At 39.3% G+C, this 18682-nt stretch overlaps 1 protein-coding gene across 2 annotated transcripts in view; it reads right to left on the bottom strand.

Annotated features, from left to right (window-relative positions):
- Positions 1-389: 389 nt before the first annotated feature.
- LOC137334404 (interleukin-17 receptor B) overlaps positions 390-18682 on the bottom strand; it is a 34631-nt gene continuing 16338 nt past the window's right edge. The window contains exons 7-12 of one of the 2 annotated variants that reach the window (XM_067999117.1): positions 18096-18247; positions 13996-14070; positions 13783-13858; positions 11659-11706; positions 3072-3158; positions 390-1647 (exon numbers count right to left, since the gene is read on the bottom strand). In XM_067999117.1, coding sequence (XP_067855218.1) covers positions 965-1647; positions 3072-3158; positions 11659-11706; positions 13783-13858; positions 13996-14070; positions 18096-18247 — 1121 coding nt within the window. In that variant the 3' untranslated portion in view covers positions 390-964. The remainder of the gene's footprint in view (positions 1648-3071; positions 3159-11658; positions 11707-13782; positions 13859-13995; positions 14071-18095; positions 18248-18682) is intronic. The other variant, XM_067999118.1, reaches the window with a different exon arrangement.

Here is an 18682-nt window from a genome sequence, read left to right as displayed (position 1 = left end):
ACTTTTTACACTACAGATACTGTTTGATTTCATTTATTTCACACCTGGATGCTTGGGGGTGGTCTAAATTTGTATAAAAGAATGGCAAAAATAGCCATATAATTTTTTTTCCAGTTCTTTGTAAATATTTGATGGCATCTGTGCAGAACTTGTATTAGCCTTGTGATTAAGTGATCCACAGTGATTCTATGCTAATAGATGTCTCTCTTTAAATTGTGTTATTTTTATTTTAGTGTAGTTGGAAGTGGACATTCCACCTAAAGTCTAGATGGACAGCTATTCAGTGAATGTCAGCCGTCCAGATATATTTTCATCTCCACAAAAGTCATGGTCAAACTCTGTCCTCGGTTTTGTAAGTTCATAAAATAGTCAGCATTTAAAGCAGTCAGTTTTATTAAAATATTCAAAACATAAAATAGAAAAAGGGTTACAACATATAAACACTCAACAGTATTTTTGTATACATATAATTGTGTTTAATATTTATTTTACACGCAGAATATGATCAATTAAGAAAATATTCCTCTTATTCCTATATGCATCTTCTGGGACAATGACAATAAAGTGAGACTTGATGATTAAGAAGTTCCACCTCATTTCCATGGCATTCCTCATATGCAAGTTCAAACTGTAAGTGACAGCACAATATTTGGCTGAGCACAATATTTGACTGAGGGTCATCACAACTAGAATCTGACTTAGTGTTCACATACATGTAATTCCAGTATGAGCTGCTTGATTAACACCAGGAACTATGGAAAGTACTTCCCTTCCTTAGCCCAAGGACACCAAGGTCACAAAGCCAGCAATTGAGATTGGTCACCTCAGCATAGATCAAGAATTGAAGCGGAGACTTTCTGTGGTCTGTATAGCTCAGTACTTACAGCAATCAGGGAGGGGGTTTTACATCAATTTTCTTTGAAAATTTTCTGCATGTTGCAATTCTAAATCCTCCATTACAATCTCAAGTATGATAAATATTGGATGAATATTGGATGAAGTTGGATGAAGTTGGATGAATATTCAATGATTCTTTAAACTCCAAAATTGCATTTTTCATCTTATGACAATATAGACTCTTGTAATTATAATTTGACAACCGAATACAGCATTCATTAGGTGTTTTCGATGAGGCATCCTGCAGATTTTTGTAAAACTTATTGATGTCTTTCCCAAGACAGTATTTTACACATGAACTGAAAATACTAGGAATATCTTTGGCTGAACTTATTTTATCAAAATAGACAACAATATACTTATGCAGATTTGAACCATTTTGCATGTCACTACAAAATATATTTAAGGCAGTAGAATACATGTCCTCTGAATTATTCATTATTTGATAAATATTTGTTTTACAACAAATGGCATCCCACTTCATTTTGGCACCTTTTGAGCACACAATAATGACCTTATCTGCTGTCTCCCTCTGGGAGGCAAGCCATTGAACAGGGCCCATTTCAGCAATGTTTCTCTTTTGCCACATATCAACGATTACCTGGATTCCACTGAAACTCTGCAGGAATTCAGCAAAAGTCAGGACAACATTTTGGAAGAGTTCATTATCCATTGAGTAAATTAGTAGGACTTTAACTGGTTGCAGTAGTTGTGCATCAGTGGTGAGTATGATTCTTTCATTGACTTTGCCTATAAAAGAAGAGTTGTTTCCTTTGAATTTTTAATTGTTTTTCCAGAAATGCAGAATCAAATCACAAATAAAATAGGTTTTCCATGCAGATCAGTATCAAAACTGCACATGGATTAGATTGTTTCAGCTGAAGACTAAGATCAAAATATATCAGTATTGTGTTCAAGATCTCTATAAAAGGAATACTTGATAGGATAAAACTATTGGGGGTGGGGGAGGCTAACCAAGTTGCCCTGATTTAATTGATAGCATAGTTATATGTAATTAAACTGACTTCATTACCTTGTAGGGGGTTAAAAAAATTACTGGGGGTTCAAATCATGCCATGTGGTAATAGTAATATCACTAACACGGGTATGCATGGTGCAGTCCTCTGACCAAATCCAGCTTTACCCAGCCCACAGTTCCTGTCTTCCTTGTGCACTTACATGCAACACCAACTTGAGTTTTGGCTCAGCCTCAGCTAGAAAGATTAGGAAAGGCAGCTCTCTGATTGGTGGATATAAACCAGTCAAGGAGCAGACTTTAAGTTTATAGAGCTGAGAGTGAAGCCTACAAGCGGTCAAATTAAATGGCAGAAGTGGCAGTAAACATGGAGGCAGCAATGACAACAGTGGAGGAAAATGCTGCAGAGGCAAAATGAGCAAGGGACGATCTGGACAGTAGTGGACTATATGACACCTGGTAGTACAAGAGGACAGCAGATAGATGTTTGCTGTAATATGATGCCTCGTACCCAATAATGCTTCATTGACATCAGAATTTTGTATTATTTAAATTACAACAACTACTTGCATTTATACAGTGCCTTTAACGTAGTAAAATGTCCCAAAGCGCTTCACAGGAGCGTTATCAAACAAAATTTGACACCAAGCTACAGAAGGAGATATTAGGACAGATGACCACAAACTTGGTCAAAGAGGTAGGTTTTAAGGAGCATCTCAAAGGAGGAGAGGCAGAGAGATTTAGGGAGGGAATTCCAGAGCTTAGAGCCTAGGCAGCTGAAGGCACGGCTGCTAATGGTGGAGCGATTAAAATCGGGGATACACAAGAGGCCAGAATTGGAGGAGCGCAATGATCTCGGAGGGTTGTAGGGCTGGAGGAGGTTACAGAGATAGGGAGGAGCAAGGCTATAGAGGGATTTCAAAACAAGGATTAGAATTTTAAAAAAGAGAGGTGTTGCGGATCGTGATCCAATGTAGGTCAGCGAGCACAGGGGTGATGGGTGAACGGGGCTTGGTGTGAATTAGGATATGGGTTCCAATAGCTGGGAAATACATTTTTTAACCTGGAAGAAAGCAAAATCTGGCATGTGCACTAACTTATATTTCTATATTTTATTTTCAGCTAGATGTCTCCACACATGAAACCAAGTTTACAAAAACATTGACTAGTTTTATTTAAAAGAATTCAAATGACTTACCTCGTTTAAAAATGAAAAACAGCCCAGCTCCCAAAGCAAATAGGATCTCAGTCAGTACAATGAAACCCAAGATCAAATATTGCCAACCTATACAGAAATTATTTTTTTAAAACAAGGTGTACATTTTTGCAATTGTATCGTGTTTATTATGTATCCTTTAATCACACATATAATTAAAAAGAGTACCAGTACTAAATTTGGAAATGTTGTCAGCCCTTTTTTAGAACCTTCGTCCATCAGTCAAACCAAAATTATATAAAGGGCAAATAGAAGCACCTCTTCACACTATTTGAACCGTACAGTGTGTTTAAATTCACTGTAATGGCTGTATCGCATCTGTTTATTTCAATACATGCATCACTGGTGTTCCTGCTAATGATTTTGGTGATACATAATAGCAGGCTATTAATGCCAATTGGCCAATAATGTGATACTGAGTCTATAGAATCATAGAAAATTTACAGCACAGGAAGAGGCCATTCGGCCCATCGTGTCCGTGCCGGCTGAAAATGAGTCACCCAGCCTAATCCCACTTTCCAGCACTTGGTCCGTAGCCTTGTAGGTCACGGCACTTCAGGTGCATATCCAGGTACTTTTTAAATGAGTTGAGGGTTTCTGCCTCTACCACCCTTTCAGGCAGTGAGTTCCAGGCTCCTACCACTCTCTGTGTGAAAACATTTTTCCTCAGCTCCCTTCTAATCCTTCTACTAATTACTTTAAATCTATGCCCCCTGGTTATTGACCTGTCTGCTAAAAGAAATAGGTCCTGCCTATCCACTTTATCTAGGCCCCTCATAATTTTGTACACCTCAATTAAAATCATCCCTCAGCCTCCTCTGTTCCAAAGAAAACAACCCCAGCCTATCCAATCTTTTCTCATAGCTAAAATTCTCCAATCCTGACAACATCCTCATAAATCTCCTCTGTACCCTCTCTAGTGCAACCACATCCTTCCTGTAATGTGGTCACCAGAATTGTACGCAGTACTCAAGCAGTGGCCTAACTAGTGTTTCACACAATTCTAGCATAACCTCCCTGCTGTTATATCCTATGCCTCGGCTAATAAAGGAAAGTATTTCATATGCCTTCTTAAACACCTTATCTACCTATCCTGCAACCTTCTGGGATCTGTGGACATGCACTCCAAGGTCCCTCACTTCCTCTACACCTCACAGTATCCTCCCATTTATTGTATATTCCCTTGCCTTGTTTGACCTCCCCAAACGCATTACCTCACACTTCTCTGGGTTGAATTCTATTTGCCACTTTTCTGCCCACCTGACCAGTCCATTGATATCTTCCTGCAGTCTACAACTTTCCTCCTATCAACCACACGGCCAATTTTTGTATCATCTGCAAACTTCTTAATCATGCCTCCTACATTTAAGTCCAAATCATTTATACCACAAAAAGCAAGGGACCTAGTATTGAGCCCTGCGGAACTCCACTGGAAACAGCCTTTCAGTCACAAAAACACCCGTCGACCATTACCCTTTGCTTCCTGCCACTGAGCCAATTTTGGATCCAACTTGCCACTTTCTCTTGGATCCCATGGGCTTGTACTTTTTTGACCAGTCTGCCATGTGGGACCCTGTCAAACGCCTTGCTAAAACCCACGTAGACTACATCAAACACACTATCCTCATCGACCCTCCTTGTTACCTGCTCAAAAAAATCAATCAAGTTAGTCAGGCACGACCTTCCTTTAAAAAAATCCATGCTGACTGTCCTTTCTAAGTGACGGTTTATCCTATCCCTCAGAATTGATTCCAATAATTTGCCCACCACCGAGGTTAGGCTGACTGGCCTGTAATTACTCGGTCTATCCCTCGCTCCCTTTGTAAACAATGGTACAATGTTAGCAATTCTCCAATCCTTCAGCACCACACCTGTATCCGGAGAGGATTGGAAAATGATGGTCAGAGCCTCTGCTATTTCCTCCCTTGCTTCTTTTAACAGCCTGGGATGCATTTCATCTGGGCCTGGTGATTTATATACTTTCAAAGATGCTAATCCCCTTAATACGTCCTCTCTCACTATGTTTGTCCCATCCAATATTTCACACTCCTCCTCAACTACAATGTCTACATCGTCCCCTCTTTTGTGAAAACAGACGCAAAGTATTCATTAAGAACCATACCAACATCTTCCGCCTCCACGCATAGTTTACTTTTTTGGTCTCTAATAGGCCCTACTCTTTCCTTAGATATCCTCTTGCTCTTAATGTATTTATAAAACATCTTTGGATTTTCTTTGATTTTACATGCCAATATTTTTTCATGGTCTCTCTTTGCTTTCCTAATTTCCTTTTTAATTTCACCCCTGCACTTTTTATACTCCTCTAGGCTTTCTGTAGTTTTGAGTTCTTGGTGTCTGACATAAGCTTTCCTTTTTTGCCTTATCTTACCCTGTATGCTCCTTGACATCCAGGGGACTCTAGATTTGGCAGTCCCACCCTTTTTCTTTGTGGGAACATGTTTACACTGAACCCCTTGAATGCTTCCCACTGTTCTGACATTGATTTACCTTCCAGTAGCTGCTTTCAGTCCATTTTTGCTAAATCACTTCTCAGCTTTGTAAAATTGGCCTTTCCCCAGTTGAGAACTTTAACTCCTGTTCTATCTTTGTCCTTTTCCATAACCATGCTAAATCTAACTATGCTAAATTTAACTGTAGCACTACTACACAGGTAACCTATATTATCAGGCACTGAGGCCTGCTGTACACTTGTTGCACATAATGTGCCAAAATGTGTTACAGAAGTGCCCCTTATTGAAGGCCCAAAAGTATGTAATGACGGCCCCATAATGTGCTCTCAGTGCCTGAATAACACTGCACTTGTGCAGTGCCCATTTAACTGGGTATTGGATGCTATGCCCCAATATCAGCCTTATTGGGTGCTCTTTCTTAAAAGAGTCTGCTTGGTAATTGTAGAAAGTAGTTCTATTTTGACAAAGCAATTTCTATTGTTTTTCTTACACTACTGAAGCTTTGCACATCTTCTTCAAGCAACACCACATCTCTTATCTACAGATGTTAGTGATGGGAACTGCAATTTTATGGAGTCTCTTTGTGCCTATAGGTATTCCACTGGGCATTCCTCTCCATTTAGGTTCTGGAGGAGGAAGAGAATCAGTGGAGGCAAGCAAGGCAGGTGCATTTACAGCTTAAGTGCTCAAGAAGGTCCCGCTATATGCTGCCACCTGTGTTTACAGGTCAAGGCATTCATTCCTGCACATGGAGAGCACAATTTATTAAGGTGGGTATGACACAACTATGCAACCTAGTGCAGACAGATCTTCAAACCACTTTGAACAGTGGTTGTCAAGGTGACTGCTACTTTGAATTTTTACACCATTAGGTCATTCTAAGCAACAACAGGTGATGTCTGTTAAATCTACTAACCTGTACTACAGGTGTCAAATGCATTGTTTGCCCAAGCCAGTTATTTTATTACTTTCCCCAAGCATGGCTGCTAGGGGACCAGGGTTATCCTCTTGGACCACTAATTAATAACCCTTTTAACACACCCAAGAGCGTGACCCGAAGAGAGATGCAATAAGGTGCAGTTATCAGGGTCGTCTTAGTGGAATAAACCATCCGAATAAGGAAACTAAGGTTCAGATACCTCTACACGGCAGGGGAAGTGTTACTGCATAATTTGGCCAAGCTATCCTAGATTGTTACAGGATAGCTTGGCTTTGGTCTGCAGTATCTTATACAACTTCACCCTGCAAAGGGTCATTGTTGTGGATCATGGTGAAGGAGAAAACTATGTCAACCATAAGTGGAAGAGGAACCTGACCAAGAGCCAAAAGAGTTCTTTGCAGAAGCAACCAGTCACTCAAAAGCAGTCTTATGGCACATTGCAAGGGATCACTGTTTTACTTAAGTGCCTGCATCATACAGTGCACATTCTTCCACACATGCACGCAATACACTGGCAAAATGCAATATCCCTTGGTAATATAACAAGGAGTACCTTTACAGCCAGCAGAAAGAGACTTTCAAGATTTACAGGGCTACGGGGAAAGAGCAGGGAAATGGGACTAATTGGATAACTCTTTCAAAGAGCCGGTACAGGCACGATGGGCCGAATGGCCTCCTTCTGTGCTGTACCTACAATGATCCCATCACCTTGGGCTCAATTCAAGCTAATAGGTCAAAGACAAAAGTTACAAATCTACCACTTCTGAGTAAATTACAACCCCTACCACTGTGTGGATAAATGTGTTGAAATATCCAACTGGAATTGCATCACAAAGCAGCATCAACTGATTGGAAGTGTTTATAGTAACTTTGTGAGGCTCTGCTCCTAGCACGGAAACTCAGTTGATGAGACCATAGTGTTAGAATAGTGTTACAGCCCTACCCTGACCAATGCTCCCATCTCGTGAAATGCCACACAGAATCTTGCAAAATTACACCTGTTATGTAAGCCAAGACATATCTCTATCTAATGATGGCTAGCTAAGCTTCTGGAATCAATTTAAAGGCTGTGCAAAGAGTTGAAGGATTATTTACAACTATAAATAAAATATTTCTCCAGCCACAGCTGGTTTGCAGGCAATTCATCCTCATCAACTATTCAATCTGAATTTCTGGCCTAGAACTATTTTTACATTTGTAAGGAATCTTACAACACCAGGTTATAGTCCAACAAATTTATTTTAAAATCACAAGCTTTCAGAGATTATCTCCTTCGTCAGATGAATGAATGAAAAGGTTCTCAAATCGCATATTTTTACATTGAGTCTACAGCACAGAAACATGCCATTCGGCCCAACTGGTGTTTATGCTCCAGATGAGCCTCCTCCCTCCCTACTTCATCTAATCCTATCAGCATACCCTTCTATTCCTTTCCCCCACGTGTTCTTATCAAGCTTCCACTTAAATGTATCTACACTACTTGCCTCAACTACTCCTTGTGGTAGCACGTTCCACATTCTTACCACTTTGGGTAAAGAAGTTTCTCCTGAATTCCCTATTGGGTTTATTAGTGACTATCTTATATTGATGACCTCTAGTTTTGGACTCCCCCACAAGTGGAAACATTTTCTCTACATCTACCCTATCAAACCCTTTCATTATCTTAAGGATCTCTATCAGGTCACTCCTTTTTTTTAAAAAGAGAAAAGAAAACCAGCCTGTTTAGTCTTTCCTGATAAGGATATCCTCTCAGTTCCAGTATCATCCTTGTGAATCTTTTTTGAACCTTCTCCAATGCCTCTATATCCTTTTCATAATATGGAGACCAGAACTGTGCACAGTACTCCAAGTGTGGTCTAACTAAGATTCTATACAAGTTTAACATAACTTCTCTGCTTTTCAATTCTATCCCTCTGGAAATGAACCCCAGTGCTTGGATTGCATTTTTCATGGCCTTATTAAGCTACGTCGCTACTTTTAGTGATTTGTGTATCTGTACCCAGAGATCTCTTTGCTCCTCTACCCCCTTTAGACTTGTTATTCTTCCTACCAAAGTGCACCATCTCACACGTATCAATATTGAAATTAATTTGCCAATTACACACCCATTGTGCAAGTTTATTAATGTCTTCTTGCATTTTAATGCATTCTTCCTTTGTATTAACTCCAACCACCACCACCCGCCCCACCAAAATTTTGTGTCGTCCGCAAATTTTGAAATTGTACTTTCGATTCCCATCCAAATCATTGATGTAAATTGTGAACAGTGGTCCCAGCATCAATCCCTGTGGAACACTACTTCCCATCTTTTGCCAGTCTGAGTAACTACCCTTACCCCCTACTATCTGTTTTCTGTTTTGTAACCAGCTTGCTATCCATCCTGCTACTTGTCCCCTGACCTTAGTCATGAGTCCACAATGCAATACCTTATTGAAGGCCTTCTGAAAATCCATGTATATTACATTTACTGCATTACCCTTGTCTGCCCTTCTGTTACTTCTTCAAATAATTCAATAAGATTGGTCAAGCACGACCTTCCCTTCTGAAATCCATGCTGACTACTCGATTATATTTTTGTTTTCTAAATGTTTTTCTATTACATCTTTGAGTAAGGATTCCATTATCTTTCCTACCACCAACATTAAGATAACTGGTCTATAGTTCCCTGGACTAGTTCTATCTCCCTTTTTAAATATAGGAATTAAGTTAATTTTTATATATATGTAATAGTGCCTCTGCTATCTCCTCCCTAACTTCTTTTAATATTCGTGGATACAATCCACCTGGACCAGGGGTTTTATCCTCTCTAAGTTTGATTATTTTATCAATTATCTTCCCCCTTTCTATCATAAATGTTTTTATACCTTTTTTGATCTTTTCTAATATCATACTGAGGCAAAGTAACATCAATATTTCTGCGATTTCACTGTCATTACCTGTGAGTTTATCTCGTGCATCCCTTGGTGGCCCTATCCCTATCCTGATTTTACTTTTAATTTATTTTATTTATGTGTCTGTAGAATACTTTACTATTTCTTTTTATATTCCTTGATAATTTAATTTCATAGCTCACTCTTTGCTTTACTGATTGTTTTTTTTGATATCTTTCCTAACCTCTTCGTATTCCCTTTTGTCATCCTCTCCTTTATTGTCTACGGACAAATCAGCCCGCTTGATTGACACCCCATCCACCACCCTAAACATTCACTCCCTTCACCACCGGCGCACTGTGGCTGCAGTGTGTACCATCCACAGGATGCACTGCAGCAACTCGCCAAGGCTTCTTCGACAGCACCTCCCAAACTCACGACCTCTACCACCTAGAAGGACAAGGGCAGTAGGCACATGGGAACACCACCACCTGCACGTTCCCCTCCAAGTCACACACCATCCAGACTTGGAAATATATCGCCGTTCCTTCATCGTCACTGGGTCAAAATCCTGGAACTCCCTTCCTAACAGCAATATGAGAGAACCTTCACCACGCAGACTGCAGCGGTTCAAGGCGGCGGCTCACCACCACTTTCTCAAGGGCAATTAGGGATGGGCAATAAATGCTGGCCTTGCCAGCGATGCTCACATCCCATGAACAAATTTTAAAAATGTACTTGGAGTATGTCTTTTTTTTAGTTTCAATTCTACCCTTATCTCTTTATCCATTTAGTTTGCTGTATTCCTGGCAGGCTCCCCAAATACATTGTTTCCTTCGAATCCTTCACTTTATATCAATTAATCTCTGGCAAAAGTCCAAAAATGTAATTTCCTGTTGGATATAATCCAATCTGCCTAGGAGGGCGCGAATACCACCCAAGAGCAGACAAAATACCTGGGCCATTCTTTGGCTACATTTTGTTCATACTTTAGTTGCCTCACTGCTGCAAAGAAATTGTTTGAACTTCAAAGGAAAAGACATCCCCTTAACCCAGAAATTTCCTCTGGTTCCTCCGTTTCTGTTTTCTGTGCCTCAATGTGGAAAGGGGGGCAATTAGAGCTGTGCACATACCATAGCAAATGCAATTCTAAGAACTAGCTGATAGGAACTTTTAAGAATTGTAGGCATTTTGTGGGAAATTAGGCGAGTGATGGTTTGAAAAGCCACAGCGAGATAGTCAAATACTGAGAAAGCAGTATCATATGACAGGATGTATTAGATAAGTGATTGGACATTTGACCTACTTACTGTCCAATCATGCATTGTCAATATTTTCTTCTATTCTTTGTTTTAGCTACTGTATGTATTTAATCATTAAAAGTGTATTTGTCCACATCTCTGTACTTTCATAGATGATATTGTATTAGTGCCAATGAAGTGCCCAGTTTATCACGAGTCCAAGATACATTATTAATCACAGATAAAAATCTTGTCTAATAAATTGGGTATTATGCTCCCCCGATGGCTCAGTGGGTAAATACACCACATGATGTAGTACTGAGCTACAGAGAAGAGGAAGGGTAATACTTTGGTTGTCTGACTGCTGCAAAACAATTGTGCCAAGTTAGCTGATCTCTGCAAATTTCTTGACTCCACTGTCAGCCTGCCTATGTCTTTGGCTAGGAAGAAAAAAAGCTAAGTTTCATTCACACCCAATGACCTCACTGAAAAGTTTTGAAATGTGGATATTCAATGACAAAGGCACATTCGTGATGTGCTGCACCCTGTCCCCCAGTCAACTAGTCTACCACCACTCACCAGAGGGACCCAGCATGCTAGAACCTTACTCCAACATAAATCATCACCAGAGGCAAGAAAATTGAATAGCTGCTGTTGTATGTCATCTCCCACTCTATATCTACTGTGAGCAGTCAGCAAAAGTGTGAGCTTTGATTTGTTCGTCTTTATGTGAAGTTTACACATTTTATTCCGCCCCACCCGCTCCCACATATCAATGATGTCATAGGCTAGGAATTTCCTCAGAATTGCTCCTGCTCTAACACTATAACTTATGCAGAAATCCTGTTTATGCCACACTTCAGGCAAAGGAGCAGGAGCAGTTCTGAGCAAATTCCCACCCATGAGTTCACCACACAGGGAACAACAAACTCATTCTTCAAATTTTTACTGGATAGAATAAAAATTGAGGAATAGAGTGTCTGATTTTCCTCATTGATGTGAAAACAATCTCTTTTAGATGATCATTTGTCTCGCTCTTATACTTACCATTGCTCGGTTCTTCCCAATCTCCAGTGAAATTGTTTGAGATCTTGTCTGGAATTAAAACTTTTCATTTAGTATTTAAAGCCACTATTATATCTAAAAATGTCTTAATATTTATCATGCAAAAAAAAGTGGAAACATTTCTGAATTGAATATTTTGTATTTCTAGATTGGAGCATTGATTCAAAAATTGTCTCAATGGCTGGGAATTTCCTCGTAGCTGCTCCCGCCCAGCCGCCATAACGTCGTATATGGGATATCAACTGCACTTCTGAAGTTACGGTGGCATTGCGGAAGCAGCTACAAGGAAATTCCCGGCCAAGGCTTTCATTTTGTTGGCATATTTTGTTAAGTGCAAATAAGCAATAGAATACAAAAAAAAAGAATTACGATGTTAATAAAATGATTGCTATAAAGATATTGCATTGTTCAAATAAAAAATGGACATGGTCCATCAAAAACATGCTGCATACCTGTGCTGGTGCATGCATACTTTTAAAATGTCCTTTCACCCCCGCCCACACTTCTTATTTATACAATTGAAAGAGTAGTAATACATGGTTAGATGTTGTTTAAACTGCTTGAAATGGGAATGTGACAAAAGCAGGAAGTAGCATAATAACCAAAAATATAATCCAGGGTCCCTGCTTGTGATTGCTATGCAGGGCCCGGGAGGTTGTCCCCCATGTGTTGAGTCTCTGGCATTGTTCATGTGTTGGGGGGGTGGGGAAGAACAGAGAGGAGAGAAATGTGTAATAAATATGAATAGAGCCAAACAAAGAAAAGCTCAGACTTTCGCTGACAATCCAAAACAATGTAGAGAGGAAGATGGCAGAGAGCAGCTGCCGGGGTTGGTGGGGGGATTGTCGGGGGGGGTGGGGGGGGGTTGGTGGTGGTTAATATGCTGGTGAAAGATATGCTTATTGATTTTAAATGACTCCAGGCTCCTTATAACATGTCGTATAAGCAGAATTTAAAATAGGAAGCAATATATTGCTTGATGTTATAGTCTTCCCCAGCCAATTTAATTTCTTCCTGAACAGAGTGAGTTGTGCTGTGGTAAGATTCCACTATGCTGGTAACCCGCTCGTACCCCGATCAAGTGGTCATTCTGCTTAACCAGTGCAAGTGAGCTATTTCACATGGGGGGGGGGGGGGAGGGGAGGGGAAGGGCATCATAATTGAGCTCATCATTACAGAATATCTATGCATGCACATTTTCCAGGAGGAGATTATACTTCAGTTGTACAGTGTCTTGTCCAGACCCCATCTGGAAGGATAGATTGGCTTTTGAGAAGGTACAGCTTAGATTCACCAGAATGATATCAGGAGTTATAGGTTTAAATTATGAGAACAGGTTGCATAAACTTTGCTTGTATTCCCTTGAGTTTAGAAGGTTGAGGCGTGATCTAATTGAAGTGTTTAAAATGATAAAAGAATTTGATAGGATAGATACGGAGAAACTATTTCCTCTTGTGGGGGGAATCCGAACAAGGGGGCACAATCTTACAATTAGAGCTAGGCCATTCGGGAGTGAAATCAGGAAGCACATTTTCACCCAAGGGATTGTGAAAATCTGGAATTCTCTTGTTCATGTGTTGGGAGGGGGAAGAGCAGAGAGGAGAGAAATGTATAATAAATATGAATCTGGAACTCTCTATGTTCGTATGTTCTTCCTCAAAAGGCTGTAGATGCTGCGTCAATTGAAGTTTTCAAGACTGAGATTGACTGATTTATGATAGCCAAGAGTATCAAGGGATATTGATCAAAGGTGGGTTAATGGAGTTGACGTACAGATCAACCACAATCTAAATGATTGGTAGAACATTTAGTTAGAATGGAGGGGCTGAATGGCCTACTCCTGTTACTATGTTCTAGCAAGATCATTGCATAGGAATTGCAAATGTGTGTGTTAAGAACATCAATAACTATCTAGGCAGTAAGTGCATCTTTTAAAAAACATCATGACAAACAAAATCCATCAAAAGGTGGGTTTAGTTTATTCTGAATTCTCCAAATTAAATAAAAATGATACAAGTGAGATTGTTGAACTGATGACAATTGTGTACAATTGGGTGACTTTTAAAAGCAAAGTATCAATAAAAGTTATACAGAAAAAAAACTTACCCTTTGGTTTGGAAATGTTGAGCACTTTTTCATGTTTTAAGCAGTAATGTTTACACACAGAGAAATATGGTTTTATCTAAAATCAACAGCAATAAATGTCTTTAGTTGCATATTCAATAGAGATTTATGAAAAAAGACTAGAATTCCCAATGTATTGAAGCATTCCAAATTATGATCTTCAGAGGAAAACACATACAAATGAGAACTACTTACCCTTACACAAAATTGTTCAGAAAGATCCAGGACATCATTCCTCACAAATGTTATAGATATTCTTGATCCATTTGACTAGATGAAACAAAATGTTATTGAACAATACATATTTCTATTCACAAAATCAACAGTCACATAGTTCTATTTTAAACATTTCAAATTTTTTTTCCTATTTAATGAGTTTTCTTCCTTTTTAGCCTTTTTGCTACACTATTTCAGTGCTGAAAGCAGATGTCTTATTTGCAGATCTTTACTGAAGCTGCTGTTGATCTGGCTGCTCAGAGGCCTGCCTTTTATGATTTCTGTCCTTTATAGGGAAAGCACTTGAATTATTTTACATCTGCCCCAACAAGATGGCCAAGATCTTACTACTCAGCAGTAAATATTGGAATATTAAAAATATTGCACCACCACAAATCAACTGCAAGAGGCTGACAGAATGATTCTCCGACAGAGTGAACGTTTCCTGAGAGAAGGTAAATGAACAAATTTGATCTAACAGTTCACAGAGACACAGTGGGCTTGAATCTGCAAGACTAGGCAAGTAAATCTCTGTATGTCGATTGTTGTCCTGAGAGGATTTAGGCAGATTGTACAAGCGAAAGGCAATCAAAGTGAGAAAACAGGTGAACAAGTATAGGGAGTTTGGCTTGAATGGGACTTCTGAACTGAAGCATAGCTGGCTTGAAATTACTTTGAGTTTTTGAGTACATTTATTATGACAGGATTGTGGAAACTTGTGTTGTGCATGATGAGAGAGTTTCTGAGACACTCATGGGTGTAAGAAATTGCTCTAAGTGAACACGCTCAAGCTAAAAATTACAGCGCTTGGGAACAGTGAGAGATAGTCCATACTGTATGGAGGAGGAGTGGTTCTTAGAATTCCTTTGAATTCAACTGAGGACTAGCAAGGCTTTTGTCACACTCACGGAAGTACATTATATAATAGTGCCAAACAGTGGAAAGGAAATGGAGGATGACATTTGTAAACAAATTACCGTCGATGCACATTGCTAGATTATTTTGATTATCCAAAAAACAGACTGGGACAGGGAAAATGTTTGAGCTGAGAAAAGGAAGTTGTTTTTTGCAGGACTGTTTTCTCAGTCAACATGCTGCTATTCCAACAAGAAAGGAAGCAGCACTTGAGCTAGTTCTGGGTAATAACAGAGCATGTAGGTGAACATTTGTTAAGCAGTGACCACAGTACAACTCGATTCAGTGTAAGAATAGAAAAGGAATAAGAAAAGTCAAGGACAAAGGTATTTAACTGGGAGGGAAAAGAAAGTAAATTTATAGTGAGATAAAAAGGGACCTGACCAGATTCAATGGAAGGAAAATTGAACTGTTGATCAGCAATGGGAAATGAAAGGGATAAAAAGCAAATATATTCCAGTAAGGAAAAAGTAAGGATTTGTCAAAGACTGGGATTCCATGAACAAATAGGGGGAGTAGATCAATCTTGAAACTGAAGCTTGGCTCAGTTGGCAGCACATTCTCATCTGAGTCAGAATATTTGAAGTTCAAGCCTCACTACAGACTTGAGACTTCTGTGCTATAAGGAGAGATGCTGCATTGTCTGGGGTGTATTTTTGGATGGGATGTTAAGTTGAAGCCCTGTCTGCCCACTCAGGTAGATGTAAAAGATCTCATAGTGCTATTCAAAGAGAAGGGAGTTCTCCCACTGTTCCGGGCATCATTCTTCCCTCAAACAAAAAGAAAGACTTGCATTTATAAAGCACATTTCATGACCTAACGATGTTCCAAAGCACTTTACAGCCAATGAAGTGCTTTTGAAGTGTAGTCACTGTTGTAATGTAGGAAACGCGGCAGCCAATTTGCGCACAGCAAGGTCCCACAAACAGCAATGTGATAATGACCAGATGATCTGTTTTAGTGATGTTGGTTAATAAATATTGGCCAGCACACCGTGGCGAACTCCTCTGCTCTTCTTCAAAATAATGCCATGGAACCTTTTACATCCACCTGAGATGGCAGACTGGGCCTCGGTTTAATGTCTCATCGGAAAGATGGCACCTCCAACAGTGCAACAACACCCTCAGTACTGCACTGGATTGTCAAGTTAGATGTTGTGCTCAAGTCTCTTGAGTGGGGCTTGAACCCACAATCTTCTGATTCAGAGTCGAGAGTACTACCATGAAGCCACAGCTAACATCACTAGAAAAGATTATCTGGTCTTCCATTCATTTGCTGTTTGTGGGATCTTGCTGTGCACAAATTGGCTGCAGTGTTTGCCTGCATAACAGAGACTGCAACTCAAAACTAATTCACTAGTTATAAAATGCTTTGGGACATCTCATGGATGTAATAAGGCACTATATTTAATACAAATTAATTCTTTAGAAGAAGCAGTTAGTGATTACAGGACAAATAATAAGGAAAGCTAGGACAAATATAAAGGATATAGGAACGTTGCAAAAAGGGAGATTAAAAAGGCTAATAGAGAGCACGAGAGAAAATGCAAAGGCCAATAAAAAATGATTTTCAATCGGCGCATTAGTAGCAAGAGGGTAGACAAGGTAGAGGTAGGACCACTAAGCAATGAAGGAGGCAAGCTTGTAATGAAGAGTAAGGGAATAGCAGAGATGCTAATTCAATATTTTGCCCAAGTTTTCACAGGAGGAAGTGGATATTGGGATCATAGAGCTGTAGGTAACATCACTCTGTCTGAACACTTTGATTGCCTTGACAACGGGCAGTTGGAAAGATTATCTGTAATCACCAGGTATTGTTCTCTGAATATAAATGCGGTAACCTTCCATGGAATCCCACACACGCTCACCTGACGAAGGAGAAAGCCTCCGAAAGCTTGTGATTTTCAAATAAAACAGTTGGACTATAACCTGGTGTTGTAAGATTCCTTACATATTTCAAAGTGGTATGAGGAGCCATTGTCTTGTCCCAGGCCCACTAGCCAAAATGACATTAAGCAATTAGTCATCTTGTCTTTGGTGGCCAATAATCACACCCATTATACAATTATATTCACATAGGCACAACAAGGGAAGTCTGTAGAGGTAATTGGTTTGGCTGACAGGCCTGATGGCAAATTTCTGTACAGGTAGGTGCCAGGACTGGTTGCTGGGGCCACAATTAAGAGAGATAAGGGCCAAAGGGATAATCAGGTTTTGAACAGAGGGCTGTGAGACACAGTCCTTGGCTCAGAGCTTGTAGATAAAATGCAGGTGATCAGTTTTTGTAGTTAGAGAGAATGGTCATGTGAAAAACATGTCAGCAGCCCTTGTGGTTTATTATAATCCTCCATGTTTGAGGGGAGAAGTGAAATTGAGTTAAATAAGTGGAATTTGCTTTGACTGTTATTCTGTATGCTCACTTGCTGTGTGTGAAATAAAGTGGCTCAATGATTTTTGTCTGATCTTGTCTCACCAAGTGTTTCTCAGTCCACATTTGAAAATATTGAAGAAGCACACTTGTAAAAGACATGAGTATTGAGTTCACATCACACGAATGTCCTATTGTTATACTCCTGGGTTTTGCTAATATATAGTTAGATATTGGACAGTGTGGGCACTCTCCTAAATGCAAGACTCTCAACCCACTTACAAGAGAATACCTAATGCTGATCCTAAAATTTAAGGAATCTTACAACACCAGGTTATAGTCCAACAGTTTTATTTGAAAATCACAAGCTTTCGGAGCTTACCTCCTTCGTCAAGCTCCGAAAGCTTGTGATTTTCAAATAAAACTGTTGGACTATAACCTGGTGTTGTAAGATTCCTTAAATTTGTCCACCCCAGTCCATCACCGGCATCTCCACATCATCGATCCTAAAATTGTAACAGGAGGGGTGGGGGTAGAAATAATTTCTTTACACAGAAGATGGTTAGAATATGAAATTCACTACCACTAACTGTTACTGAAGCAGAGTCTGTAAATTCTAACAGATGTCGGAAAAATAGGAATTTGTAAAGGTTATGGGAAGGCAAAGATTAACTTATGAAGCTCATGCAGAAAAACAGCTGTGTAGATTTGATGGACCAAATGGCCTGTTTCTGTGCTACAAAATTCAATGACTCTGTGAATTCTGCTTTTTATACACAAAAGTTTATTTTACTTACCTGAAGAATAGTGGTGCTATTAAGTATTGTTGACTCAAGATTGCACTCGATCAGCTCAACATCATAACTTGATGAAGTTGCACTGGTAGTAAAATTGATCACCACATCATTATTGACCATACTCAGAGATATGTTTGGATTCCAAAGAGCTTCTGTAAATGTATAATGATTGATAAATAAATAAAGTGCCAGAGTAATATATTCCATCTAGGTTTCTGTTAAATGTTTAGATGAGTGCAGCTTCACAGTGAAAATACCAAAACCAGTATTATACTGAAGTCAATTGATTGACTAGGTGTCCAGTGGACACAAATTCTCAATATAGCCCCTCATCCTGCGAACATAAGAGAGATACTCTGCATACTAAACTATATTCTAATAGATAAAATGTGTCAATGCCATGATTTTGTCCTAACTTGATAAAGATAACGTAATTATAAAATAATAAGCTATATAATTACACATCCTTTAGAAAATCACCTGTGGTATAACTCATAGTAAGTCAGATGATATGCTATTTTAGAAAGACAGGAATGTTATAACATATAATGCACAACTAGTAGAACTAGCAATATCTAGAAACAGTT

The sequence above is a fragment of the Heptranchias perlo genome, chromosome 17 (assembly GCF_035084215.1).
Source record: "Heptranchias perlo isolate sHepPer1 chromosome 17, sHepPer1.hap1, whole genome shotgun sequence".
Lineage (NCBI taxonomy): Eukaryota > Metazoa > Chordata > Chondrichthyes > Hexanchiformes > Hexanchidae > Heptranchias > Heptranchias perlo.
This window is presented reverse-complemented; position numbering and strand designations above follow the sequence as displayed.